This window comes from Opisthocomus hoazin, chromosome 2 (assembly GCF_030867145.1).
Source record: "Opisthocomus hoazin isolate bOpiHoa1 chromosome 2, bOpiHoa1.hap1, whole genome shotgun sequence".
Lineage (NCBI taxonomy): Eukaryota > Metazoa > Chordata > Aves > Opisthocomiformes > Opisthocomidae > Opisthocomus > Opisthocomus hoazin.
Genome location: NC_134415.1, coordinates 8,729,009 through 8,756,843, shown reverse-complemented (window position 1 = coordinate 8,756,843; position 27,835 = coordinate 8,729,009). Strand labels below are relative to the sequence as shown.

The following is a 27,835-nucleotide window of genomic DNA, read 5'->3' as shown; positions in this document are numbered from 1 at the left end:
TGACTTGAAAAAACAGTATTTAATGGTGGTGAGATTTCTCCCTTACAGGCTTTTATGTGCGTGTAAGAATCGCTACTGTCATGCATTTGAACAACCCATTTGTGTGGTTACAGTATATTCATCATAATCGTGTATTACTAACCTAATACACAGTGTAAAAATAAAAATACTTAGAAAATAATTATGCCATTTCACTTCATGAAATTTGCTCTTTTAAAATGAGCATAAAATGATTAAATTATACCCTCTAACAACTCTTTTCAAAGCCAAAAAAACCATGGCTTTGAACAAGGTATTAATTAGAACAGTCTTCAAAGTTTAAATCATTAGCTTATACTTCTCCTTGAACTACGAAAAGCTCGTGGCAAAGCCAAGTTCTTCATTTATCTGTGCATAGGAACACTTCTAAAAACCAAAAGGTGAAGAATCGCTAAGCGCTGTTTCTGAGAACGCCGGTTTTACTGTCGGGAGGTCCCAGAGCGCTGCACTTGGTGGCGGTTACACAGGGCTCGGCCGGTCTGTGTCCAGCGCCGGGTCTTGCTGGAGGGATCCGATGTAAGCCGTGAAGCTGCTGTTCTGGTGGCCCCAGTCGTAGTAGTCTGGAGAAAAACTTCAAAAAGAAACAGAAGAGTTAGCGATGGGCAGGTTGGTTCTGCGGACACCTGGCTAGTGAATGTGGGCAAAACGCCGTCACAGAGACATCGTTCTCAGGCTGAAGTGCAAAAATAAATAAAAAACAAATTTTCTAAATCAGAAGGGGTTGGAAACCCCCGGAAGCGGTGCTGCTAACCCCTGCCAAGTCCCGGCGCTGCAAGGGCCCGTCAGCGCAGACCGTAACCTCCCGTGTCCCCACGCGAGGGACGAGCGCGTGGTCGGCAGCCTGGGCATGCGGCCGGCCGTGCCCATGCCACCACCACAGAGGTTCCCTCGGGCCTCTGCGGGGTGGGAGCAGGAGGCTGCGCACGCTGCCTCCAGCAACCTCGGTGGCGTTTCGACTAACTGGGCTGGCTGGTAAATACGGAATATCCAACGCTGCTGATCCGTGGGTCAGGCTCAGAGGTGGTGACTATGCCACCTCAGCTAAATGAGTGTCAGGAACTCAATCAGGGTCTGTCAGCCACCGCTAGCAAGCAAGCCTTCATTTGAAGATGACCGGTTACACTGACCTGCTACTGGTGTAGTGTAGATACAGGAGGGAGCAGATGAGTAACACACAACTGCGCCTCTTCTCTGGGCAGGGCAGTGCCCTGGCAGCGCCCTTCCTGCCTTCTCCGCAGCGGGTGCTGCCGTTCTTACCGTGAACTGCGCCTTCCTGGGAGGGAATCCTCACCGAAAGCTCGCGGTCACATGCAGCGAACAGGGTTTTTGTGCCAGCCCATGGCTGTGTGGGGTTTCGCAGTTAGGGGACCGCTCCATTTCAGGTGAACCCCAAGACATGCAGCCATCTGACAGGGCAACCCAAGCTGAGAGGCTTGTCACCATCGCAAGCTGCTGCCCTTGCTGTTGAGCTGCTCCCTGAAGACAGGGAGCCAGCTGTTTGCTAGGCTGCCTGGCTCACACACGTAAACCAGTAAACGGCACTTGTTAGGCCACTCCTGGAAGAACCAGAGGGCGAAACACGCAGCTCAAGGATCTGACCTGCGCTTTTCAGAGCAGCATGCCGTTAGGATTCTTAAACTATGTAGCCGTTTTCATTCCTGTGTCTCTGTGGGGCCGCTGGATCCCTACTCAGCGCTGCCTTTCCACTTCAGCTTCCCCACACCCCCTGGAATGGCACTCCATCATCTTTGAGAGGTCCTGGAGGACAGGAGAGGTGCCCGAGGACTGGAGAAAGGCCAATGTCACTCCAGTCTTCAAAAAGGGCAAGAAGGAGGACCCAGGGAACTACAGGCCGGTCAGCCTCACCTCCATCCCGGGAAAGGTGATGGAGCAGCTTATCCTGGAGGCCATCATCAAGCAAGTGGAGGAAAAGAAGGTTATCAGGAGTAGTCAGCATGGATTCACCAAGGGGAAATCATGCCTGACCAATCTGATAGCTTTCTACGATGACATGACTGGCTGGGTAGACGAAGGGAGAGCCGTGGATGTTGTCTACCTCGACTTCAGCAAGGCTTTCAACACAGTCTCCCATAACATCCTCCTAGGGAAGCTCAGGAAGTATGGGCTGGATGAGTGGTCGGTGAAGTGGACAGAGAACTGGTTGAATGGCAGAACTCAGAGGGTTGTCATCAGCGGCGCTGAGTCTAGTTGGAGGCTGGTAACTAGTGGTGTCCCCCAAGGGTCAGTACTGGGCCCAGCCTTGTTTAACTTCTTCATCAACAACCTGGATGAAGAGTTGGAATGTACCATCAGCAAGTTTGCTGATGACACCAAACTGGGAAGAGTGAGGGATACACCAGCAGGCTGTGCTGCCATTCAGCGTGACCTGGATAGACCGGAAAGTTGGGCAGAGAGGAACCTGATGAGGTTCAACAAGGGCAAGTGCAGGGTCCTGCACCTGGGGAGGTACAACCCCATGCATCAGTACAGGCTTGGGGTGGACCTGCTGGAGAGCAGCTCTGCGGAGAGGGACCTGGGTGTCCTGGTGGACGACAGGTTAACCATGAGCCAGCAGTGTGCCCTGGCTGCCAAGAAAGCCAATGGGATCCTGGGGTGCATCAAGAAGAGTGTGGCCAGCAGGTCGAGAGAGGTTCTCCTTCCCCTCTACACTGCCCTGGTGAGGCCCCATCTGGAGTACTCTGTCCAGTTCTGGGCTCCCCAGTTCAAGAAAGATGAGGAGCTACTGGAGAGAGTCCAGCAGAGGGCTACAAGGATGGTGAGGGGACTGGAACATCTCTCCTACGAGGAGAGGCTGAGGGAGCTGGGCTTGTTCAGCCAGAAGAAGAGAAGGCTGCAAGGGGACCTAATATATACTTACAAATATCTGAAGGGTGGGTGTCAGGAGGATGGGGCCAAGCTCTTTTCAGTAGTGCCCAGCGACAGGACAAGAGGCAATGGGCACAAACTGAAGCAGAGGAAGTTCCGTCTGAACAGGAGGAAGAACTTCTTCCCTCTGAGGGTGACGGAGCCCTGGAACAGGCTGCCCAGGGAGGTTGTGGAGTCTCCTTCTCTGGAGATATTCAAGACTCGCCTGGACAAGGTCCTGTGCAGCCTGCTCGGGGTGACCCTGCTTCGGCAGGAGGGTTGGACTGGGTGACCCACAGAGGTCCCTTCCAACCCCTACTGTTCTGTGATTGTGTGATTCTGTGAAAGTACCCATTCAGATTAGTCTTCTGCAGCGTGTGAGAGTTGTTGCTCCTCCAGTTTCTGTTTCAGGAAGCAAGCAGTTCCCTCGCGTGCCCTTGTTGCCAAGAAGGCCAATGGGATCCTGGGATGCATCAAGAAGAGTGTGGCCAGCAGGGCGAGGGAGGTTCTCCTCCCCTGCTACACTGCCCTAGTGAGGCCCCATCTGGAGTACTGTGTCCAGTTCTGGGCTTCCCAGTTCAAGAAAGATGAGGAGCTACTGGGGAGGGTCCAGCGGAGGGCTACGAGGATGATGAGGGGACTGGAGCATCTCTCCTACGAGGAAAGGCTGAGGGAGCTGGGCTTGTTCAGCCTGGAGAAGAGAAGGCTGAGAGGGGACCTTATAAATGCCTGTAAATATCTGAAGGGTGGGTGTCAGGAGGATGGGGCCAGACTCTTTTCAGTGGTGCCCAGCGACAGGACAAGGGGCACAAACTGCAGCCCAGGGAGGTTGTGGAGTCTCCTTCTCTGGAGATATTCAAGAACCACCTGGATGCGGTCCTGTGCAGCCTGCTCTGGGTGACCCTGCTTTGGCAGGGGGGTTGGACCAGATGATCCCCAGAGGTCCCTTCCAACCCCGAACATTCTGTGATTCTGTAATTCTGCATCATCTCACCTGCCCTGTGCCCCCTGCGGTGCGATATTCCACGCTAGATCATCATCACTGTCGTATCTGCGAGGGTTGTCAAAGAAATAAGACCTGGGACTGAAGCCATGGCTTGGGACCATTCCTGCGTTGGCCTGAGGGAAGGGAAACCGCAGTCAGTGCTTGCAACAGAGAGGTAAACTGCTCGGTGCCTGCCTTCTAAAAGGAGTCGCTGCGGACTTACCTCTTGGCTTCCAAAATCAAACGGGCAATTTTACACTTGCTGTAGACAACAGAAAACTTTTTGCATTTTCTTTCTCCACCAGCATAATGATGATCCACTGATTAGAATGGCTGTTCCCGCTCCTTCCTTCCCGCTGAGCGGTAGGACCCCTTTCTGAACCCCCCCTCCAGCACGCATTCACCCTGCCTGCCGTGCTCCTCTCCATCCTGGACACTTTGCGCCCTTACCTGCGGTGAGCAGGATGGAAGCAGCCGAGGAACTGAAGGATGGGAACCACCTAGAGATTTGGTTTTAGCTCCCACGTTTGTAACCCTCCCTCGCCTCAGGAACTGATCGCGCTGAAGCCTGGCACCCCGCGTAACGAAACCACAGCCGAAAAGCCCCTTAGGACTTCCCTGAGCAATTTCAGTATTTGCCCCACAGTGCTGTGAGGGTCAAATCCCAAGGAGGGGCCCTTTGATAGAACAGGGAAAGGGGTGTACATGTAACCCCTTCACTTACAAAGCATTTTGCTTTTATTTCCCTATGAGTCAAAGCAGAAAACATACAGGATTCAAAACGTCGGTTTGGTTCTGGGAACAGCACAGAGGGACATCCAGGGCCCAGTTGAGCCCCTGTCACTGATCCACTGCTTCCATCCCCAGGGAACAGGGTTCCCTGCACCCGTGGCTAAGCCAGGATGACATCTTCTCCTTGGCCTTAAGCACGAGGGCAGTTTATTCTCCCCTTATTTTTTAGATATCTTTGACAATATCTTTGACAAAGATGAACTAAAACCAGGTCCCTCTCTGCCATCTCCCCATTTCCAGCATTTGTCTGGCTGAAGGGACGGGAAGGCAAAGGACACCGCGCTGCAGCTACCCCGTGGCAGCACCAAAGCACGCAGCCAGCGCATTCCAGGCTGCCATCGGCTGCGGAGTGGAGCTTTACATTTGAACGGTGCTGAACGCAGGCCGTCTCTACCCAAAACTTTTTGTTTCTCAAGTCCTGAATGAAACGTAAATTCAATTTCTTGGGATTGTTCCTTGTTAAAAAATAAAGAACATTTTGGATTTTTACTAAAGCAGAGTTGTCACTAAGATTTTTTAACTAAAAGAGGTTTTGTTTTAATACAAACCCATGCTTTCAGTCAAGTATTTTCAGCCACTGGACCGTTTGACACGGAACGGCTGTAACAGTTGGCCCTTGGTCTCCCTCTTGTGGCATTCTTGCTCTCAAACTCCCGTTTGAGCAGGATTCTGAGTCTCTGCGTGATCAGCTTTTTGAAAGGAGAGATTAGACTACGTCCCTTATTTTCATTCTTTTGTGACTCTCTCCCACACTATCCAAACTTGGCCACCTCATCTATCCTTGCTAAACTCACTTTATTTAAAGTGAGATCTCTCGGTGGTCGCTTTTTAGAAGAGCAGCACCACTGGACTGTACTTTAAAATGTTTCTTCTCTTTGCAGCTGTCCTGGCTCACTCCTAAGTAGGAGCGGGGCTGAGATGTTTTTGGTGATGGACACTGGGGTCCATGGGGTTTCCTACTGTGATATCAGGCATCGCAGGTGAACAGGAAGAAGGGCTTAATGCAGGTGGGGATTCGTTACTTCCTTGTTTGGCTTGGCTGTATCATTGTCTCTGAAATCTGCATGTAAGAATAAAAACCATCGCCTTCTCTAAAAAGTTATGCCATTAGTTGCTTGTCTTGTGAATTTACCGTTCACGTCGTTGCTGGGGAATGTTGGCTTTGGTTTGGTTTGGCCTCCAGAAACAGAGACGCTACCTCGGTAATCCTAGTGCAGGGCTGATGTTCCCCGCGTGCCTGCCAACCAGCACATCCTACGCTAACCTGGAGACGTTGCCTACAGCTAGAGAAAAGATGCTTGTCCACCTATTAACTACTTAGATACTAAGGATACTTGCAGGGAATTATCCTTACAACTCACACCTTAATCTCTGCTCTGCTGAAACAGCAAACAAAAATGTCAGCAAGCGCTTATTACGGCCATTGGTCTTTGACATGGAAACAACCCAATGGGCACAGGGCTGAGCGAGCTCAATCTATGGCTTCATACGTGCCGTTGAGCAGTAGGCACACAGCCACCTTCACTGCCATGTGATGAAAGGTCCCGATTTTGGATAGCAAACTCCTCTTCCACTGACTCCAGCAAAGCACTGTATTAACCCAAAAGGAAGACATCCCTACATTTAAAAATGTTCCTGATTTTTAAGGCAAACTTTCTGAGAAACACGTTGTCTTCCTTCTGGGTAAATATGATGAGTTTCTCTCATGAGGTCATAGCATCGAGAAGTGGGAAGTTTGGGTTGCTTTTATTCTGCCAAGGACACATTGAAACAGAGAAGTCAAAACGTCAAGAAGAAAAAGCTCCTTGAGAAGCTGAGCCCTCCAGACCTGCCTGGAGATTACACTAACAAATTCCACTTACTAGGTCTTTCGTAGGGTTTCGGACACGGAAGAAATACACAACCAGGGAAGTAGGCAAGAGCTCCCAGACGAAAAGGATCACACCAAACACTATGTAACCTGCATCTCCCAGCTGACATTTCAGATCTGCCTGTTGAAAAGTCAAAGAGAAAAGTGTTTAAAAACACAGATGGCAGCTCATTATGAAGATCTACATTTAAGCAGCTGAAATGCTTGACAACATGGTCAGAAATTCCATTTGGTAATGCCAGATTAGCCTGGCTAATGACTAAGGGCACACCAAACAACCCAATATGCTGTCTTGCCAGGTATATGCCTTCCCTTTCCTTCCACCTTTCCTGCTCCCTCTTCTTCTCCTGCTATCTCTCCTTCAGCAAACTCAAAGTTTAACGCGGGGCTCTTCCCACTCTAAGAGCCTGCCAAGCAACCACTTGATCAGGTGATCAAACCCAGGTAATGAGAAACTAGTTTTCCAGTCCTTTTCCAGCTGGGAATAATCCATAAAGGAACAATCAATGCCCAGGTCTTCAAGGGCATTGCTGGCAATATGGCTTTTAAAAAGTCAGGTTCGGATCCCCTCAAATTGGTGCACGTTGTTAGCCTGAATAACCATGCTCTTACTCTACTATTAGCTTTGAACTTGTCTCTAGATTTCCCCTCCACCGTTCACCACAGTTGCAGAGGGCAAATCCCGTCCTTTCATTTGTTTTGCCCAGACGAGAGAAGGGTTATGTTTCTGACAGGCGACCTGAGGCCGTACCACAGCACAAACACTGGCCTGTACTTTTAAAAGTGTCTTTTGATTCTGGTACCAAACTGAGTACCTTCTCCTTAGTTCCAGGCACTTTACGTATGGCTCAAATCGTTTACCCCCACATCCAGGCAACCCTGATGCCGCAAGTCAGATGAGATGTTCAAAAATCAGTACTAGTGACCTAAGGCCTACAGCATTCCAGCAAGCTCCCCGTGAACAACCTCTGCCTCCACGGGGGAAACAGGACCAAATATTCTGGCCACCAAGTTCCAGGCCCTGTTACTCCCGACTGTGGGAGTCAGCACATGCAAGGAGTCAGCACCAGCAACACTCCAGGATGGAAAACGTTAGATGCAGGAGATGAATCACAATCAACTGCCCTTCGGCCGAAAACCCGTGTCTTCTGATTACACTGAGCAGCACCACCTAGTTACGCTCCTCTTCTCCACACCACAGCAGGGTTAATTAGTAGTCCCTTGACAGACCCTGCTCAGCTAACTCTGAACGAGGTCCTCTGGGCCATCCTACCCTACTGCTCACCTGCTTCTTATTTACAGTTTTATCTACTGCTCCACAGAAAATTGTTAATGGCTCCAGGTCTGCTTGGCCACTCCAGCTAGGAAAAGCCCTTGCGTGGCTGGGAACGCTGCTTGTGGTCTACAGGTGCTTGCTGAGAGGGTGGGAGACATCACAAGCCTGGGATTTTGAGGCCAAAGAAAACGTAGTCCTGGTCCAGACCCAGGCCTGCCATTTTGCCCAGCCTCGACGAAGCTGGAAAGCCACTGGGACATCACTACCTGCCCCAAAGTAGGGAACGGGGCTGCGTGCCCAAATTCCATAACGCTCAGCACAGAATCCCCTGCTGTTTCCTCTAGTGTTTTCATCACTTCGTTTTCAGTCTGAATTGTCGCTTGCAATTAAAGGCTGGGAAGAATCAAAGTCTTCTCCTCGCGCTAAGGAGGCATCACGCTAATGGCAGAATTCAGGTGAGTCACTCCACAGCCCTGGATGGCTGCGGGAGACGTCATCATGACTTCAGAACTCAGCATTTCAGTGGAATTGAGCACTGTGTTTCTGCTGCTCCAAGTACAGTAGACTCTTTCTAATGGACAAAACACCTGTCTTTTTTAATAAAAGGTGGGGGTTTTTTTACAGTAAAATCAAGGTAAATAAAATTATTGTATTTTTATTATTATTTGGCTAGAGGTCACGTCTTTCTTTTAGTATTGGGATTTTTTTCCCTTCTTAAGCTGAAATTACCAGAAATTTGTATTCCTGACACAAAACAATCTTAGTGCATTGAATAAAAGAAAAAAGAATAGGATTTTAATATATTAATTCCTCTTGTCGTAGCATTCAGGAAATCAGCCATCACATGCAGAATGAGCTTTTCTCATTAGCAAATATTTTCATACTTGCCTGATCTGATACGTTGTACCAATCGTAATCAAAAGAATTGACTTTCTTGGTTTGGGAAAACGATAAGATGAACAAGTTGTAACAGGCTCGTGAGGTATAAAGTAGTATAACAGTCACTCCTATGCTTGTCACCTGACAGACAGATGAGCCCTGGAAGAGATTTAAACACAGATCATTATTCATAAGGGCAGCTGACAAGAGCATTGCTTTGCATGGACTTCATGGGTTGTCACGCTACTCTACCTAATGCGACTGACTTCTCTTTCCTTCTTTGAGCAGTATATCCTGTACTACGTGTATCCCTGTATTTTATCAGTACAGCGGTTTCTAGGTAATGGCAGCAGTTCCAGCCCTTTCCAAGATGGCTGCAACTAATTCCTACAACTTGTTGTACAAGTGTGATTTTCAGAGCAATGAAAGCACATAAGAACGACACTTGGTATCAGATGGAGCGAGAGAATTCAGCCTTCAGCTGTGCCTTAGCTGTAGAGCATCCTGTATCAGATGCTAGCTAGCATGATGCGACCTCGCATCTCTTTACAGCTGCCTGCTGTGCAGCTATTTCCGAAGTACAGAGCAGATGGTAACAGTCAGCAGTTACACGCAGCACAGAGGGGAACAGGACATCCTGCCTTCCCTAGCGCCAGCACAGGGGAGACAGAGTGGCAGCACGGCCTATGGGCAGAGTGACCACGGCAGGGTCTGTGAGTGGGAGCTTGGGCACGAGGCGAGGAATGAAATGCAAAGCGTGAAATCACAGCAATTCCTAAGCCCAAGAGAAAAAAGTGGACAGAGCAGGGGAAAGAGCCCAGTCCGGTGTGAAGAGTGAGTGAGGCACCTGACCACTGTGTCGGGTGGGGAGGGTCGCTGTGGGGGATGGACACTCAGCACAGAGGTGGTTGTCGCAGGAAGAAGGGAGGGAATCCGGGAGCCGTGGCGACAGGGATCGCTGTGCGTCTGATCACAGAGGCAGGCAGATGTCCAAAAATGGGACTGACTTCAAAGAAAGAAGCGCAAAGTAAATTCTGTGCAGTTGGCTCTGCAACAGTGATTTGCACAGCCAATGGAGTGAAGACGGGTTAAACCTCCGTGTGCTTTTAGGGGAGCAAAACACCTTGCAGTCACTTGCTTCACGAGCCCTGCCCTCTCCCTCTCCTGGCAGAGACCCACACCACGAGGACGGGCTTCTCTCCTCCGTGTGAGAGAGGCCAAGTGGGAAGCTGCTCCTGCCCTCCTAGGACCTTTCACAGCAGTGCAGGAGCCAGGAAGGTCTGCACCCTATTCCAGCCCCTCACACTCTGCTGCTAGGTTTGCAGCTAAGGAGCGGAGGTCCAAAGGGCCGCGGCAAGTAGACCACAGCTTTAATAGGACGGCTAGTGACGTACCAGGGCAAGTCACCACATCCTGAACCCCGGGCCTTCTGCTGCCCACCCACACCGGTGGCTATTGTCCCTGCAGCTCTGGCAACCTGGCTCTTTGGTCCACGCTCCAGGGTGAGTGTTGGTAAAGAAGAACTCCAGGAGTAGTCAGAAATGCTTGCGGAAAACTAGCTTGCCTGCTTTCCCAGCAAAATAAGATTGATTCCGGGAAGAGTCAGGCTCAGGAGCATTACAGAATCCCCAGTGCAGTCAACCTCTCTGACTGATGTCCTGCTTAAAACACGCGTGAACCACCGCTGTCCACCGGGCCATACCCTGCAGCCATGCCCAGAGCGAGCCAAGAGCCTGCTGCGGTGCGGGAACTGAAGCCAGATACATAGCAGGCAGCGGTGAAAGCTGCGGCAAGACCAGCAAGCAGGAAACGCCACAGAGAGGAAATGTTTGCTAGGCACTTCTCTGTTCTCCTTGGGTATTGAGGTACAAGTAGTGCTGCTGTCATGGAAACCGAAGGTGGGAGAGGAGAGAGAAGCTGCTGACTGGCACATACCATGTCCCAGCTCAGTGGCATTTACAGACTGGGGACAGCAGAAGTGAAGAGCAGAATGGGGTCGGTATTTCGCTGTGTAGGTTTCCCTACATAGCTGTCATTCTTTAATAGTTAAAAGTGATGCACATTTAACAAATCTCAGTCCCATCAAATACAAAAAAAAGGGTAAAAGTGTCCTGGTTTTGCTGCCAGTTAAATATACATCGTGGATTGGGGTAGGGAGAGCGCAGCAGTAGAAGTAAAGCCAGATGGATCCTTTTCCAGTCACAGGCCGACACAGAAGAGAGGGGGATCCCCGAGCTGGCAGGAGGTCCCCACACCAGGATGCTTCTGGCCAGCACAGAGCTGAGGGAAGGGCTGGGCATCTCCTCGTGCTGTCGCAGCCTCGGCGCGGGGAACCAGCCCGTCCCCACGTCAGGTCACGGAGGGGAATGTGCTTTCATGTGTGGTCAGAAGGTACATGACAGCAGATGGGAGATGCAAATAAAAGGCTGCCAGCACCGATGCCTATCCACACGCACTGCAGAGCATGCGTTACCTCCAACGCCGCTTCTACCATACCGCTGCAGAGAATGCATTTTCCTTCTTTAGCTAGTTTTTTCAGCACAACAGTAGCAGATGAAACCAGGATGTTTTTTCACTGCCAGTTCCAGCCATCTGTATCCCTAACTATGTGCAGTCAAGTCCTACTGGAAGTCCCCAGAGGAACTCCCATTTTAGGTCAGGAGAAAGGAGCAAAGTGCTCTTTAATTCTCATTTCCATGTTCAAACTTTCATCAGACTTTCAAAGAACAGTGTCCTGTCCTTTCCTGCCTGCAACAATGTTAGAGTTTGTTTGACTTTTATGAAACAACTTGAAGTAAAGAAGATCAGGTTTCCTGCAGGAGGAGGAAACGGAACAAAGTAATGTACCAAAGCCTCCCTTAGGTTAACACCGCTTTGTTACAGAGATTTACGCTTCTGTGATTTGCAGCAGTAGAAAAGCTTTTCTTACTAGTAAAAATAATCCGTTGCCCATGCCCTTTGGTCAGCAAACGACAGGCTTGAAAGCAACAAAACAAACTAAGCCATGTTTTTAAATCTTCTGCTCAGCCCTGAACTTTCAGCTGTTGTGCAGTGCGGCCTGATGTGATTAAACAGGAAAAGCACTCCTTTCATCTGATTAAGTAAACAAAGAGAGGAATTTTATTATAAGATTTTTCTAAATAGCAGCTGAAACTTACATTTTGTAAAGGTTTGTTGTGGTAATGGTAATGTGCTGTTGGTTAAACAAATAATTTAAGATTTAACTATCTGCTGCTAATGCAAGTACCTTTGAAAGCCCAGTTTCATTATTTATAGATACAAAACATCTTCACTGATGCTACAATAAACACTGCATGCTCATGTGATGCCACTCAGTGCCTTGACCATGGAATGTGTCCAAAGCTCTAAACCTAACAATATCTCTTTAAAGAACATTTTATAGACTAATAGGAGAGACTTTTTTCCCCTTCTCCCCACTTGGTGGAATTGTAACATATTAAGTCTTTGAAAACACATTCTCATTATCTATAGGATAGTATGCAAATGTGCAGAGGGAGACTCATCGGTCATAATCTGCAGTTACTGAACAAGAGATATTGGCGACAGCTTCTCAAAGGCTTATCTTCAGCATGCTGCTACCTGAAACAGTTAACTTCATCAGCCAACAATTTGACCAGCTGAAGGATCCCGAAGTATAGACCACTTCTAGGCAGCAGTACTGAAATCAAGTGGTTTTCAGACCGGGACCTGGAGAAAGCAGTATCCACTTGAAAAACAGCTGTGAGAAACTCCAGCCAATGAGTTCTGTAAACTCTGCCTCAGAAATATGTATTTTGGGGTCACTGGTGTTAGCCAAAACCACCCTTGCTACCACTTAGTATTTAATTCATATATTGAACAGAACAGCCAGCCAAGTGCAAGCTCTGAAGTTTAAGGCCTCCAGCTCTCAGGGGATCTAAAGGACTCTGTGGCTTTGCCTCGCACTGCCCTCATCTCTCAGAAGGTACTTGAAAAGAACTGAAAATGTACCTTACCTTGGACTCCAAGTAAATGTTGGCTAAAGACATCTTGGAAATCTTATACAGGCAGATGGAGAGTGAAACAGCGCACAGCACAAACAACGTGTCATTAATTGCCACCCGGACAGAGACAATGACTTTTCTCTCTGAATTCTGTGTCCTCACCAATACTGCACATGTTAAATTCACCAAGAGGAAGAGGAGACTTATGAAAAGAGAAGCCAGGTAGAGGGGCAACCTGGGAGAGTGAGGAGAAAACAGTTTTAGCGACATTGTTCAGCAAGTGTCAGTCATGAGATGGAAGTTGCACTCCGAGCAATGAAAGCGGCACGTGTTGGGCTGCCACAGCTGACAGAGTGACCAGCTGCCCCAGCCCACATCACAGTGCTCCAGATCGCTGGGGGGATTAATTTAGCTCATTTCAAACCTGTTTTCACAGTTACACAACAAGCTGTAAGAAACTCATATCAAGCAGCAAAACATGGAAGATTGCTTGCAGCAGAAACACAACAGCACAGTTCTTAAAAACGACTCAAAATACACTGGTACTTTCTTAGGCTGCGCAGATACACACCCACTCAGCACAAACCCTCTGACTACTCACTGTGAAGGGAAACTGGTTGAGTTGCCTGGAATGGACTGGTTTTGAGTGTGGTTTTACTCCGCCACCACTGGCGTGAGAAGGATCACTGACTGCTGATGCTCATTACCAGATTTCATATTAAATTAGCGAAGTGCCTAACAGTAGGAAAAATCTCTGAGTTACCTGTTCCCCAGCATCTTTCTCTGTCCCTTCTCCTAAATAACTTGGTCATGGGCAACCTCTTGAAAGAAACATCAAGAAATTTAAATACGCATATTGATTCTGGGTTGGCATTTTGCCATCTACGCCAGGCAAAAGGTTTATTTGCACAACCACAGGAGCAGAGCTGGAACAGAAATGTGACAGACAGAAGCCCAGGAGCTGGACTGGTTTTCTCCATCTGTTTTTTCCCCACCTACCCAGCACTGATACCTGCAATGTAAGTATACCACATACTCAGTGAAAGCTGCTTCTAATTCCTCTTTACTCCTACACACAGCTGCAGAGCTTTTCACTTAAAAAAAAAAAAAAAAAAAAAAAAAAAAAGCATGTTTCCATTTCAGGTGTTTACTTACTTCATTATCATTGCTGACCAAGGCAGGTCTTGACAAGGGTCATAATCTGCAGTCACTGAACAAGCGGTTTTGGCCACAGCTTTTCATGCCTGCTGGGAACTTTGCATTTGGCTGACAACAAACATCCAGACTGTCCCTCAGGAATCCAATTCTGATTGTTTAAAAATAATTTACCCAATGGTGATCTTTTTCTTTCACACATTCCTATCCTTTTGGGATAGCATCAACACAGTGACAAAGCTGAAGCATATCTAGCTTCTCTTCAGAGGGCAAGAAAGGAAGGGGTATTACCTTTGAGAACTTTTAAATGTGTAACAGGGAGAACTGAAAGCCCAGAAGTCCCTGCTTGTGAATCAATGTCCTTCTTCCTAGCTATATCTAGCAGTGAGAGAGGAAGTTGTCTTTTCCTTGCCAGTCACGGAAATTCTCTCTCAGGGAAGATTGTGCTCATTCTTCACCTTCCAGAGCAGGGCTCTGTTTCTAGGATCAGCAGCTAGAGGTAGTTCCTTTCAGCCTCACAGTATAGTGCTGGAAGCACTGCAGTCCTTAAGCTCCTCTCTTACACAGCTTCCTCTGGAGAATGCAGTGCCCAGTTGTAGGTGATGGTACAGTTACAGCTCTTATTAGTATCTCAAAAGTGTCTAAATGGTGGTCATGCATCTTGTTTTGCATCTTGTTTTCCTTCCCCTCCCAAAGCTTGTTTAATAATCTCATCTCCACTCCCCTACTGTAGTGCAGGTAAATTATTCTTGTGGGGTTTGGGCTTCTGAGGAAAGGTGTGCCCTTACATGCTGCGTGCTTGGGGGGACAGTAAGTCTATGGTCTTTTTGCTCATCTTAGTCAGAGGGACCTTCTGCTTCAGTGCAGCTTGCGTGGTCTCGACACTGGCTTGCAACCAGGAAGGTTTAGAGCCCTCCAGGCCAGGCTCCTCCTTGACAGAGTTTAGCAAAAAGTGAAAAAAAAAAGCACTGTCACGCTGTCATGCCCACACACTCCCGTACGTGCCAGGGTGAGCTGTCATGCCCAGTCAGTTGTGCAGCTCTTCACATGATGATCTTCCAGCCCCCTTATTAACACGATGTGGCTGGGGAAACGGCTGCCTGTTTTGACAATAGAAGCATTGTTGCTGAATTTCTGAATAGGCACTGATGGAGATGCAGGCTGTGTCTTTCAGGGTGGTTTCAGGGTCTCTGCAGCTGCAGAAAGCATTCCTAACTCCCTTAAAGGCAGAATGTATCCTTACATCTCAACTACAAAGGCACCTACAAGGCATGAATAAGCATATGGGGTTTTTTTTAGAAAACAGAAAAGCAGGGCAGGAGATGTGCTCCAGATTGCACCAGCGACTGTTCAAAAGGCTGTTGTGCCTAATGCCCACTTTGGGGCTAGTCCCTTAAGAGGAGCTGTGTGTAATCTGGCTTCACTGGGGAAGGCATGTGCCAGGGTGTTCTGTTCTTTCTGTGTCAGGCTGGATGCACCCCTAAATTTTCCTTTGAGCTTAAAATCAAACTTCAGATGAATGCAGTGAGTTTTGCCTTGTTTAACAGGAAAATCTGTTTGAAACTACTGCATTTTGCACGTGGTTTCCTCAAAAACCATACAGCGTCTGAGGCTTGTGTGTAACAAGGCACTTGCACACAGCACAGCAAACCTCATCCAAACCCAGTGACTGCAAGAAATCCCCAAGCCAGGGAGACGTGCAGAAGGACTGCTAAAGTATGAAGTTGGGCTGGCACAGGCTTCACCTTGAGCTCTTTTGCCACAGTGACTAACATAATGAAGGCTGTGCTGAGTAAAGTTTGCTAATATTCTGGATCTCTGATAGGATTTTATCATTTTTTTTCTGTATCTGAAAGCATTCTGATTTCTGCTACCTGTGCCAATAAATAGACCACAGTCCTACCTCTCTGTTGGCATGTTTATGTTGCCATCATCTATTGCAGAAATGCCAAGACCAGGCAATAAGGTCTGACATTTATTAAAGAAAATAGGGGAAAAAATAAAAAAGTGAACATTCAGCAATGAAGAAAAATCAAATTCAGTAAGTGCAGACTGCATATCCATCTTTCTATCATCCATCATCCATTTCTCCATCAGGATCTGAGCAACCTGATCTAGTGAAAGATGGCCCTGTCCATGGGATGGGGGTTGGACTAGATGATTTTTGAAGGTCCCTTCCAACCCACTCTGCGATTCTATGATCTTTCCCTAGCCGGTTACAATTAAGATTCAGGACCTCAGCTGTGGGTGTGCACATATTACACCACTTCAATTGCTCTGTATAAGATAGGAAACGAGGTCAGCTTTATTTATATGGCTCTTTTACACAAGCTAACCACACTCATACTAAGAGATCTAGATATTAAAATAAAAAATTACCAAAGCCTTTTACCAACAGAGCTGAATAAGAGAGAAAAGGCTAGACCAGATCCAAATGTGATCTGTATTGGAAATGCAGTAGGTGAGAGTCCAGGTGGACATGGAGCTGTTGTGGGGACTGTAGTCTGTGCATGAGTAATTTCAGTCACAATAGCTAAGTATTTAGGAACAGAAACGCCCTAAGAGCTACATGCAGCGTGCTAATGTAGTCACTTCATAGGCATAGGCATTGACTAAATAACACAAGCTCCCTTTGCTTGAAGACAGACATTTTCAAGTAGCTTTCAGGGACAAAGCCTTGCCATAAACATCAGTAACAGATGAGGTTCAAAGCCTATACCTCTCACCTCTAAAGCCATCCAGGAATGTGTTCAGAGACCTGCCCTATACCACCCTGGCCTGCAGCCCAGGCTTTGTGCAAAGCCTTCCTCCTTGTTCCTCTTGCCTATGCACACCACCGGGGCAGGCACACTTGCACTGGGGGCTGGCTGGGGACCTGGCCGGTGCGTGCTGTGCTCATCTGCCAGCCCATACTCCTGGGTTTCCTTCCCACAGAAACCAGAGTGCAAAGCGGGGTGAATGTATTTGTATGCCACTGTGTTTACCAGGGAGCACCCAGCTCTTGCCCCTTGTGGTTTGGGATGCGGCCAAGGTAAGCACACAGACCCACTAACTTGAAAGCATTCCTGAGGCCACCAAAATAGACGCAGCCTCTTTGTTTCCATCCTGCCAATTTCTGCATCAGCTGCGGTTCAGCATGGAGCCCCCAGCCCCCAGCCAGCCATCATACCCTGCGCGTCCCATACCCTCGCCAGCCCAAGCACAGCCCTCCCCAAGCCTGCTTGCACTGTACTGCCATTCCACCAAACACCATTTCTGAAGCACTTGCTCCAGATGATCGCCTCTCCAGCTGTATCAAAACTGGATAACAAATTTTCCAGGGCAAGGACAATGTTAGTGTTTGACTTGTTGATACAGTACTATGTTCTTCTAACAGTCAGCAATAACAGGTCAGATTTCAGTTTCAAATTACTTTGTTTTCTTATCCCTAACTCAGACTGTAAATTCTTTCTTTGGAATGGAGACAACTTCTCTCTCTCCTACCCTGTCTAAACAACATTGCCCAACTGAGGCTTTTAGGCATTGCCACATTAAACATTAATTCACGGAGTTCTTCGTCAGCTTTCTGGACATTACTGCCCTTTGGGAGCTTTCAAGTAGTTCCTGACAATTCCTCCTGCTCAACAACACCCCAGACAAATCCCTCCCTCTAAATGCAAATCTACCATAACCTTCTCTCTGTGGAGTCAGGAGAGGTTATCTGTGAGCTCCCAAATGCATGATCAAGTTGAATCCATTCTCTCTAGCTCTTTCCCTTCACAACTTTTCTCTCATCTTCCCAAAACTTTTGAGTCTTTTATTACCACTGACCTAGCGGTCACACCTAGTCCCATGCACTCCTGTCAAAAGAAATACATCACTTTGCTACCTCTGCCGAAGTACTGGACCTGAATTCACCTAGCAATACAAACATTAAGAACCTGTAAACAAATCACCAGGGTGAGTGGTTTCTGCTTGCATTTGAAATACTTGACTTTGAAATATATGAATGACTGAAAATGGTGCTTTTGTTGGAAAATGACACAGACTTCTAAATGTCATAGGAAGAAGCTGGCCTCAGAACCATCATCATTAAACATTGGTATATAAATATGAACAGCTGAGATATGAGCACCACAAATTATAAAAGATGTAGAGTTTCTCAAAGAGCATGGCTACTCTTCCTTACCACATTAAATGTTTGCATAGTTCTTACCTGTATTTCAGTAGCTCTGGGGAATATTTTGACTTAGCTTTGAAAATCACCTGCAAAACAGAAAAATATTGCATCAAACATAGGACACACATAAGTAAAGACACTGTGATCCACAGGAATCTGGTCTCACAGGTCACAAGAAATGTAATTATAGGTTTCATTACACAACAGATTTACATTTATTGCTTACCCATGGCAGGCAAGCTCTAAGCAAAGTATTAAAAACACTCTGCAAGGAGATCATGATGTACTTGTATACAAATTGTCTATACTACTTACTCTGACTTGGGAATAAGGCCCTTTATACCAGTATTCACAAGAGGACCAATGCCAGTATAATCATAGAGGCAAGTAATTATTCGGCTCTCACATGACCTAACAGTGCATGTCTCTCACGTAGACCAGCTCATACCAGCATATCAGGTCAGATGCTCTGTTCCCATCAAGAGCCCATCATAGTACCCTGGCCTGAAAATGGATATATATGTTTGTATCCATGTTACATTACCAACAGGAAGTCATCAAGAACCAAACTCATTATTCTACTCTGAGATATTCTTTGGCTTCTGCTGACTGTCTGTTCACTATACAACAATATGTATTTTTACAGAGATAGCTCAGGCCCAGTAGTTACCTTGCTGTAACAGAAAAGACAAAATACTGACATGTCTTCTGCAATGTAGCTAGGTAGTATCAGTCACAGGTGTTTAACCACCATCAGAAACCACACAAAAGTATATTAGCATATTTTATATCTTCTTTATTTTAAAAATTACGGGAAAGCATAACTGCTCTTTCATAAGCTAACATGGTTTCCAAACACACTCAGTTTACACCATTCGTTTAAACCAACAACTGAAGCACACTGATTGCTAGTATTAGAAAAAAAACATGCTGTATGACTTATTCTGGGTCATTTCCTAACCATTTTCTCCTCAAGTTATCCTGCCTTATCCATTTAACTTGGTTTCGCCTGCCTTTTAGTATAGCTTGCATAATTTTTGCTATGATTATCACACTTTCCCAAGGAAACAAGACCATGTAATGATCACTATGTATGTGTGGGCATGTGTCTGCCTGTCAACCTGTTTATCTGTCCCCCCTCAAATCTTAAAATACTCCAGTCAGAGGACTGATGAAAAAATATTTGAAGCATCAAAGACATGATCCTTTATCATCTTCCTAAAAATCAATGACCCAACAGAAGCAAGGAACTCTACATATGCATCTGATATGTGACCTCTGTGAGGAGAACTCTGCATAATGATCCTACACATCACTCAGTACGGCGGAGTCTGCACAGCACAGTATCGTAAGAAATGCCCCAGTTACGGAAACTGCTCAAAGTCAAGCATGAGACATAGATCTGGAGAAAATCAGGCTTCACTTGTTCCAGTGCTCCTGGAACAACTTGTCATTTAACTCCATTCACCATAAACAACTGCCTTGACATGGAAATCATTTTTGTGACGCATCAGCCTGCTTAGCACTAGCTGAACAAGCAGAGAACACTGAGCTTTTCAGCAGGCCCTGGAAAAATTAGCTGAGAATAAAATTGAAGAGTTGGGGAAAAAAGATCTCTAAAAATATTCTGCAACCATTGATAATGTTTTCAAATAGTTAACATCTCTGGAAGTATCCCTTACGGAAGATTTTTGTGATACATTCTCCAAATTCCTGGATCATGAATTCTCACACGAGTTCAGGCAGAAGTTATGTGTTGTTTTACTTGTTTGCTACTGAAAAGAGAGGTACAGGAGGCTTGTGAATGTTCTTCATTTCCGTGGTGCACAAAGAGGGGCTGTCAGTTTGTAGAGAAGAGATGGGGTTCAAAACACTTCCCGTACGCTTTTTGTACAAGACTTCTTGCCTACCCTGCTTATTCTGGAAGAGACTGTGGGCAAGCAGGAGGGAACAGATTCTTGGCCTCAATGAACCTAAACAAGTAAAACTTGTCTCTAGGGCCATTCCACAATCCTCACCTGTTCTGAGTAGCACTTAACTCACACATATTGTACCGTTAATTTTGACCGCTCTCAGGAGTTGCACTGAACAAAATTGTTCAGAGCCTGTGCAAAGAACTGCACAGGACAAGCAATTTGCAGTGGGCGATGAGTTGTACTGGGTCCAAATAACATAGAAAATTCACAAGATCCTGCGTACCATCTCCTGTGGTTCCCCAAAAATGATTCACTCATCCGTCTAACTTCACAGAGCAGTCCTGTCACATAAACCAGTCCAAGGCTGCCCTGCCCAGCAAAAGCTCCATGGATAACAGCCAAAACCAAACATGACGTTCCTGCTGCAGGTCCATCAGGATCTCCAGATGTGAGATCACCAAAACAGCTGTTCCTGTGATTCTACAGTTGGTGGACGTGTCCCAGACAATAAACACTTCTGAACTTTATCAGAGCAAAATGACCGTTACGAAAATGAACACTGTATGCAAAATGGACACTATATAGAATGAAAGCTACAGTATACAGCATGGACACTCTTACTAATTCACTGCTAGATGGGAACACAGGCAGCCAAGTTCTGCCACCTTTGCTTAAGCACTCATGGAGCCTTACTTCATGAGTAGCCTTGTTGGAAGCAGTGTGAATGTCACAGAATAAAGTGCTGTTCAGTGGGAGTAAGGATGTCAGAAGCTGATCTCAATATACCTTACATGCGTGGGTGCAGCTTTTTGCTTTTAACAGTCACTTAGCTCAAGAGCCTGGTTGCTCAATGGCCCCTCCCCGCAACAGTGTTGAGAAAGCTTCCAGTCAATATCTGAGTCATCTAAGCAAGTCTTCCAGCAAACCAGAGCAAACTAGGCTGTTCCTAAGAATAGACTAAACAGTAAGCAGAAGGCAGACTTTCTAAAAAAGACCTTTCAGAGATCCCCCAAGATGAACAGCAACATGGAAAACTCATTGAATGTCCTTGCTAATTTTCTAACATCTTATGGGTTGCTTTTTTTTCTTTAAAATGTTTCCCCTTTTGCTTGTTCTTTAAAGGAAAAATATCCTGTTTTGGCCGAAGGACTGGAAACCTCAAATGAGATTCTCACATTCCCTCCTCCCCTCCCCTGAGGTGTATGTCTGGCTTACAAAACTGCAGCAGTACAAAACGACTCCAAAAATCCCTTCCTACAGCCAGGAAAAATTCCTATTGCAGGAATTGATGTAAACAGCTGACTTTTTAAAGACATTTTACCAGGTCCCAGCAGAGGAGCAGCCGGGATGGCACAAGGAGCCCATCAACAGTTTGGACACAGAGAGCTCTGCAGAGCTGCTGGGCAGCAGAGAAGGCAGCGAGGGCCAGGCTGCTGCAGCTTCAGGGGGTTCCAGCTACGGTTATGAAAGTTAAATCAGGAGCCACTCCGGCTCTGTAAGTATCAATGAAACAGGTGTCAAAGCCAGGTCACATTTTCCCAGAGCAAAAGAAAAAGAAAATCTCACTGGAGCAATTTCAGTCCATGCTCTGATTTAGCTGAACTGACGCGATGGCTGGCACAAACCTCCACCGCACCTCTAGTGCTAGCTGATCAATTCACTTTTACAGGAGAGCAGCTCAGCTTACCAAAAAGCCTCAGGTGTGTGTTAAGTGCTTGCATATGTCTCAAGCTGGCCCTCTGCACAGGAATGAAGCTCAGCTTTATTACTCCATGCAAACTTCTCTTTGCACCCGGAAAATATGTCACAACCTCATGCAGGCCCAGAGTCCCTCACCGTCAGCACGTACACCTTTCCTCTGCTGCGGATCTTCCAGTCCCAGGCCCACCTTCCCCTTTCTCCCTTTCTCCCATGTTCATTCTTTCACTTGGACCAGATTTCCCAAAATACTCAAGTTTTCCTTCCACTCTCTAAACCCTACACAGTTTGCAGGGCCTACAGACATGGGCAACATGACTCACTACCACACTCCGCCTTGTGTAAATTGGTAAAAATAGTCCTGATAGGACAGGGACCATTGTGGGGCTGGCCACCACAGTAAACTTGCATGTGTAGCTTTCCTGTCAAATGATTTTCTGAGTTAAATGACCTCCTTCCTCACGTCAGGTGCTGACAGCCAGTCAGTCTGCAGCTGCCATTTGTCTCCTATAGATCCAATACAGAGGGCAACGTTTTACGCCAAACATATTTGCTGATGCTCTACCATCCGTAGTTAGACTGCTGTGTAGTTCTATGTACATCTAAAACACGCTTTAAATTAATCGGAAGCCTTATAGAATATGGTATATTCATTTCTACTAAAAAAATGAATATTTGTCCTAAATAAAAAGCCCTCTCTGTTCTCTCACTGGTGGTATTACTTTTGAAATTCTGTCCTCAGTAATTAGAGAATGAGAAGTTCTCTTAACGCTCTTCTCAGAGCTAACATGTCCCCCGGTCCCACGGAGATACACGTAACCTCTCCGCAAGCCTTGTGCTGGTTTTACCCCGCCCTGCCAGGCACTTCCAGCACGGCCAGCTTCCCTCTAAACTGTCTTACTCTGCACAATTTCTCTTCATTTGAAAGTCCCTGATTTTATCAGCCCTGCCTGGGAGGCAGGGTAAGCTGCTCAATCTAGACGCCAGAGAAAAGGGAAGATGGTTAGGGAGGAGGAAGGAGAGGTGAATCTGCCTAACAGCTCTTCTCCACCTCTTACCGCCTCACCGTTCTGTAGCTCAGCGCCACATTCCCTCGGTCCTGGAGAAGTTCCCAACCTACAGGCCACCGAATGTTTTGCTGTGCCTGGCCGCAGGGGAGGCCTGGGATTTCCAGCATCCCCTACAGCTCACGGTCTTTGGCCCTGACCTTGTTTTTTGAGCCTGTAACCCTCCATCCTACCCTCCCTCCTGCTTCGTTTGTATCCTGTTCCCCAGGGAAATGTAAAGTCTGAAGCAAACAGGACAAAGTGAAGCAAGCCCTTCTCTGCCCACCCCTCACGCACACAAAAACTAGCAACTTCTTTTATTTCCCAGACCCTCTTCACACTTTTGCCCACAGCACTGACTGTAAAGCCTGAGGACTCATCGCAGTCTCCGCTTCTCAGGGGCAGGGAAGGTTTGGCTAGGCAGAACACAGATAGAAGAGTGCCCGAGTCCTGGGATCCCGGCTGTCTGGAGTCACTTAAAGTGCAAAACACGTTATTCGCCAATTCGCAGTCTTTGCTTTACCAGGCAGCAAAATTAACCCGTGTGAGCTGCAGGTCTGAGGCAAACATATCTATGGGCTTTTTGGTCTCTGAAGGTGGAAACACGCACTTCAGCTCCCTGTCTGATGGATCAAGATCAGGGACCTGCTCTGGCTTGGTACAACGCAGTAATTTGCTGGTGTTGGGCTACTGTTTTATGCAAGTGCCACTGGATCTCATCTTCACTCGAGATTTACTTTAATGATTTCTAAGTAGACAGTGACTTACCCTGAGAGGGTAGGTCACGTTATTTTTTTTTTGTCTTTAGAGGAGAATGAATACAGACACAGGGTGAATGTATTTGAATAAATTTAGGGCTTTCATTAGAAATCATACATATTTTCTGCAGTATGATTTCTGAGAGGAACTAATATTATATAAGCCTTATCTGCAGCAGCCTTATCTTCTATTTTGCCATAAGCAGGGCATCAAGACCATAGCGAAGGACCCTGAATTTGGCTCTTAATCCAAAGATCCCTCAGGAATTGTTCTGAGTCAAAACTATTTTGATTGTAACTTCTCTTTTACACACAGGTCCCCCTCTTTAGCAACGTGCTCCAACTCATTGCAGCTCCTTCTCTCTATCTGCTGGTGGTGATGCTCAGGTTTAGGAACAACCCTTCCTGTGCTGATCCCATCATGGCTTACTTGTCTTGCTACACATAAAATACAGTATAAATTTGCGTCCCCATTGCTTTGGGATGCCTATTAAAAAGAGAATAGTTGTGTCTAATTTTCTGTCAAGTTCAAAGGTGCTTATTCTGAAAAACGCTCTTTGGCACTTGCCAAATAAGGTAGTTTTTTTGGCCAGGAGGATTTGCAACATTTTTTGGAATCCCTTTTTCTTCTTACATCTATGTCTAAAAGTTTTCCTAGCAGTGCCACATGTCTGGGTGCTGTACAGCAGATAATAAACACCTGCAAATTCCAGAGACCCTTGAGGTCTCTTCCAGTTCCCTGTCCCTATACTACACATAGATTATCACTTCTTTCCCTCTAGCCAAGCACTAGTTAAATAGCACAGTTTTCATGCAATGAGACACAGCTGCAGACCCTTCCTACTTGACTTCTAGAGAAAAAGGGATAAAAGTTGTTTCTGAACAGGTCTATGAAGTTATAAGCCATTACTGAAAACCAAATTCTCTCTCCCCACCCCTTTCACACTAGTTCTTGCTTGCCTTGTGTGCAAAGCTAGATGCACATTAAATACACAGTCTCAAGCAGATGCTGAATTTCAAGCCAAACCACCTTTTAATGGTTAGAAGTCAAAAATTAATAATAGTGAATTAAAAATATGTGCACTTATTCTGTGTCTTACGTTATATTCGTACAATGGCTGTGCTTATATTTCTTAAGGCTTTGTTTCGGCTGGGGAGATATTTGAGATTAAATCTCACTGGGAGCAACCAGCTCTAAAGCAAACAACAATACTAATAATATGCCTGTCTACAGTGGCCCACGATCTTTAAAGATTACGATGCATATCACGGGCTCTGAAAGTCCCTTGCAAATACTGTTTCCAAATCCTCACAACGGCTCTTGAAGACAGGTAACTATAACACCCTTACAGAGGGACTCAGAGGAAGACTGTGAGGACTCATGGTGACAAAGCAGAAATTGCCTCAAAGGCAGAACCAACAGCCTTAGCATTTTTTCTCTTTCCAACCACTGACTTGTACTTCCTGAATGATATCAGACAGCAACGCCAGAAATAAGTTAAAAGGACATATGCGTGCATTCTGCATGCTCTCTTTTTAGATCTTCCTTAGATGAAAGGAATCAGTTACCCACAACACCAAGTCCCCAAGTGCTGGCCCTCCGATGCACAGTGTGCAGACTGCGGTGCCCCTCTGTGCTCTCGCAAGCCTCCGCTCCCTTGGGGCAGAGCCAGGATGCTGCATTCTGCCTCCAGACTTCCACGGCAGCCCTGCGTGTGTGTGTCTGGGGGAAGAATCTGACCTTGGGCTACGACTTCGTCCCAGCCACTGTGATGGGGATGGACTGTGTGATGATGGACGTTTGCCCCTGGGGAACTGCACCATTATCAAAAGACTCTCACAATAGCTTTGGGATAAAGCGTAGGTCACCACATGCCTGAGCTGGATTTGAGTAGCATGTAGATGAAAGGTTCCTGTAATCCCTTAATATATCTCAAGTCCCAGGGCGTGGAGCGGGGTGAGTTAGCAGCTGTTTCAGACACTGAAACCAGAAAAGTAAACCTAAGCACAAAACTGTGTATGTGGTTCTAAGTATTTAATACCCTCTACAACTCAAGTGATCCTCTTACAGCTGTCATGCTTACTGTTGCTGCTTTTTCAGCTCTGGGATGGCAGCTCTCACAAGCAGCCTGATCTCTCCAGCCAGGCTGTTCGGAATTGACAGGCCTGCAATCACTACAGAGCACTGTTAAACAGCGTAGGCATCACAGAAGCACCCAGACCCAGGCAGTGAGCTGGTTCCAAGTGGGGCACACAGCAACACCTGAAGCACCCTGAACACTGCCGGGGTGCTCCAGGGCAGGCTGGTGCTCTCCTGGCCAGCCACCCCAGCACTGGGAAAGTGGGCTTTGACAAGGGTCATCCCAGTGCAGGCTTGGCGTCCTGCCCCAGGGACCATAGTGGGATTGAGGAGACAGAGAATCCAGCTCCTGCCCTCCTGCAAGCTTCCTGTGAGATCTTAGGCAAGCCCAGCAGCCTTTCTCTGCCTCAGCATGCCAGTATCCCGTCCTGCAGCCCAGTGCCAGGATACCCAAGCTCACCATAAATACTTCCAAGCAAGTCTAACTGCAGCAACCTGGAGTGCTGTGCAGCCTAATTCACCTGCCTTCTTAGCTATCTGTAGCACAGATACACTCTCAAGACCTCTTTCTGAAACGGAGGTGCTATTTCCTTTACCCCACTACACAGCTAATTTATCTTTACATCACACCATCCTTGAAATAGAGGGTGTATCTCTGTACGGCACTTAGCACTTACTGGCGTCCAGAGTCACTGCTATTCGTAATACAGATCATTATAGGAATTTGGGTCCTCAGTAGGACTCCATCAACAGTTTTGATTGTGCTACACAGAATAGAAGTCTCACTCAGAAACATGTTAACCAACTTACAAAAAACTGGGGTGGGGAGTTGCCAGCAAAATTAGAAATTACAGTTCTGACTGCACACAGAGATCATGTCTGCTAAGCCAGGAGGTTTATGAATTCCAGTAACAACAATAATAAAGAATAATAATAGAACAGCATTTTGGATGACCAGTTTTCAAGCTCTCCTATACATTTTTCTCCCCAACCTTTAAATGAAATGACACCCATCTAATAGACAGTAGATAAACTATTTGCCATTCCTGAAATGATCACTTCAGGCTCCAGTTTCATAGTAACAGCGATCGCTTGCATATAGATCAAAAGTTAAAATTCCCAACTAAATAACTGAAATTTGTTTTTTTGCATTGCCAAGGTACATTAGGAAATTACATTTTTCTCATGATTCTTACAAAATAATGCTTTACCATTCTGTCAGATTTAATCAACCAAATATCTGTTGCTTACCTGTGTGAAGTAAAGATTCATCAGGGTCAGGGTGAAAAACTGGAGGCAGACTGGGAAGCAATAGAGAAGCCAGAAGATGAAGGGGCTGAGAGAATTTGCTGTGACAAAGTCTTTGAAGTAAAATGAAAAGAGCACAGTCCTAAGAGAGGCCCAAAACAAGCACAGAAACAGAAAGACAGTTTGGTAACTGAACCTCTTGTGCCTGTAGTGAAGGACCAGCCAGAGCTGGACGTAGATGAACACAAAAAGCAGTGAATAAAAAACAGTATATACAATGGTCAGGCCCAGCTTCACATACGGAGGGACAGCTGGCGTCAGGGTCGGCGGAAGGGTGTCATTTTTCAGTGGGTCCCACTCAGGGGCCTCCATTTGATATCAGAATTCGTCAGAATTATTTATTAAGTTTGGCTGCCGCTGTTGCCTCCTCCTCCTTCTCCTTTCATCTTCCTACAGCATAGGAATCAAGAAAATGAAAGAAAACAAGCTGCACTTCCTCTTTGGCAGCTCGCTGTGGGCTGGTAGCACATGATCACAATTCAGAATGATTCATTAGGACTGCCTTTGTCAGCAATTGGCAGGGAACAGCTCAGAAAGCTGCCCTTCGCTGATGTTAGTGCACGAATCTTTACCATCCTTAAGAAACAAAGAAATCCACCAGCCCCTGAATGGTTTACTGCTGATTTCTTTTCCTAAGGAAAATTATCTGGATTTTAAATTAGTTCAGTAATGTTCTATTTTCTACAAGAAGCAGGTACCTGACATTTTCCCGGTGAGAGCCACATCGTACCTTTGTAGGATTTTTTTGTCTTGTTTCCCATTTAGCAAGTACTTAATTTAGCTGCATTTCGTTAGGAATAATTTTAAGCACCTTAAAGTAGTCATGAAATTCAAACCACTGTAATAAGCTGTAACAGTTCAGCTCTGCATTGCAGAAACCTTTGTGTTTATAAGGAAATACACAATTTGCATAGCAAATCTAACATGTTCAGTATCTTCTTTTTCTTCTAACATAAGACATTTCATCAGAATGGGAGAAAAGGCACATAGCGTATACAGAACAAATAAAACCCCTTAAATACCCAA

General features: G+C 46.4%; 1 protein-coding gene across 1 annotated transcript; it reads right to left on the bottom strand.

Annotated features, from left to right (window-relative positions):
* GPR137B (G protein-coupled receptor 137B) lies at positions 1 to 27,236 on the bottom strand. Its single transcript, XM_075412396.1, has 7 exons — positions 26,753 to 27,236; positions 18,040 to 18,089; positions 12,702 to 12,924; positions 8,712 to 8,865; positions 6,544 to 6,668; positions 3,899 to 4,023; positions 1 to 610 (listed from the first exon to the last, which is right to left on the bottom strand). Exons 1-7 carry the CDS (start codon positions 27,119 to 27,121, stop codon positions 499 to 501), a joined length of 1,158 nt encoding a protein of 385 aa, XP_075268511.1. The 5' UTR covers positions 27,122 to 27,236; the 3' UTR covers positions 1 to 498.
* Positions 27,237 to 27,835: the final 599 nt, after the last annotated feature.

Bases quoted from the DNA above. Each gene is read 5' to 3' on its own strand.
- GPR137B (XM_075412396.1), bottom strand. From the start codon at position 27,121: ATGGAGGCCCCTGAGTGGGACCCACTGAAAAATGACACCCTTCCGCCG. The intron at 6,669-8,711 runs GTATGAAAATAT...TTCAACAGGCAG, and splicing joins CAACGTATCAGATCAGGCAA to ATCTGAAATGTCAGCTGGGA. The intron at 611-3,898 runs GTGAGATGATGC...TTCTTTTTGAAG, and splicing joins CCGCAGGGGGCACAGGGCAG to TTTTTCTCCAGACTACTACG.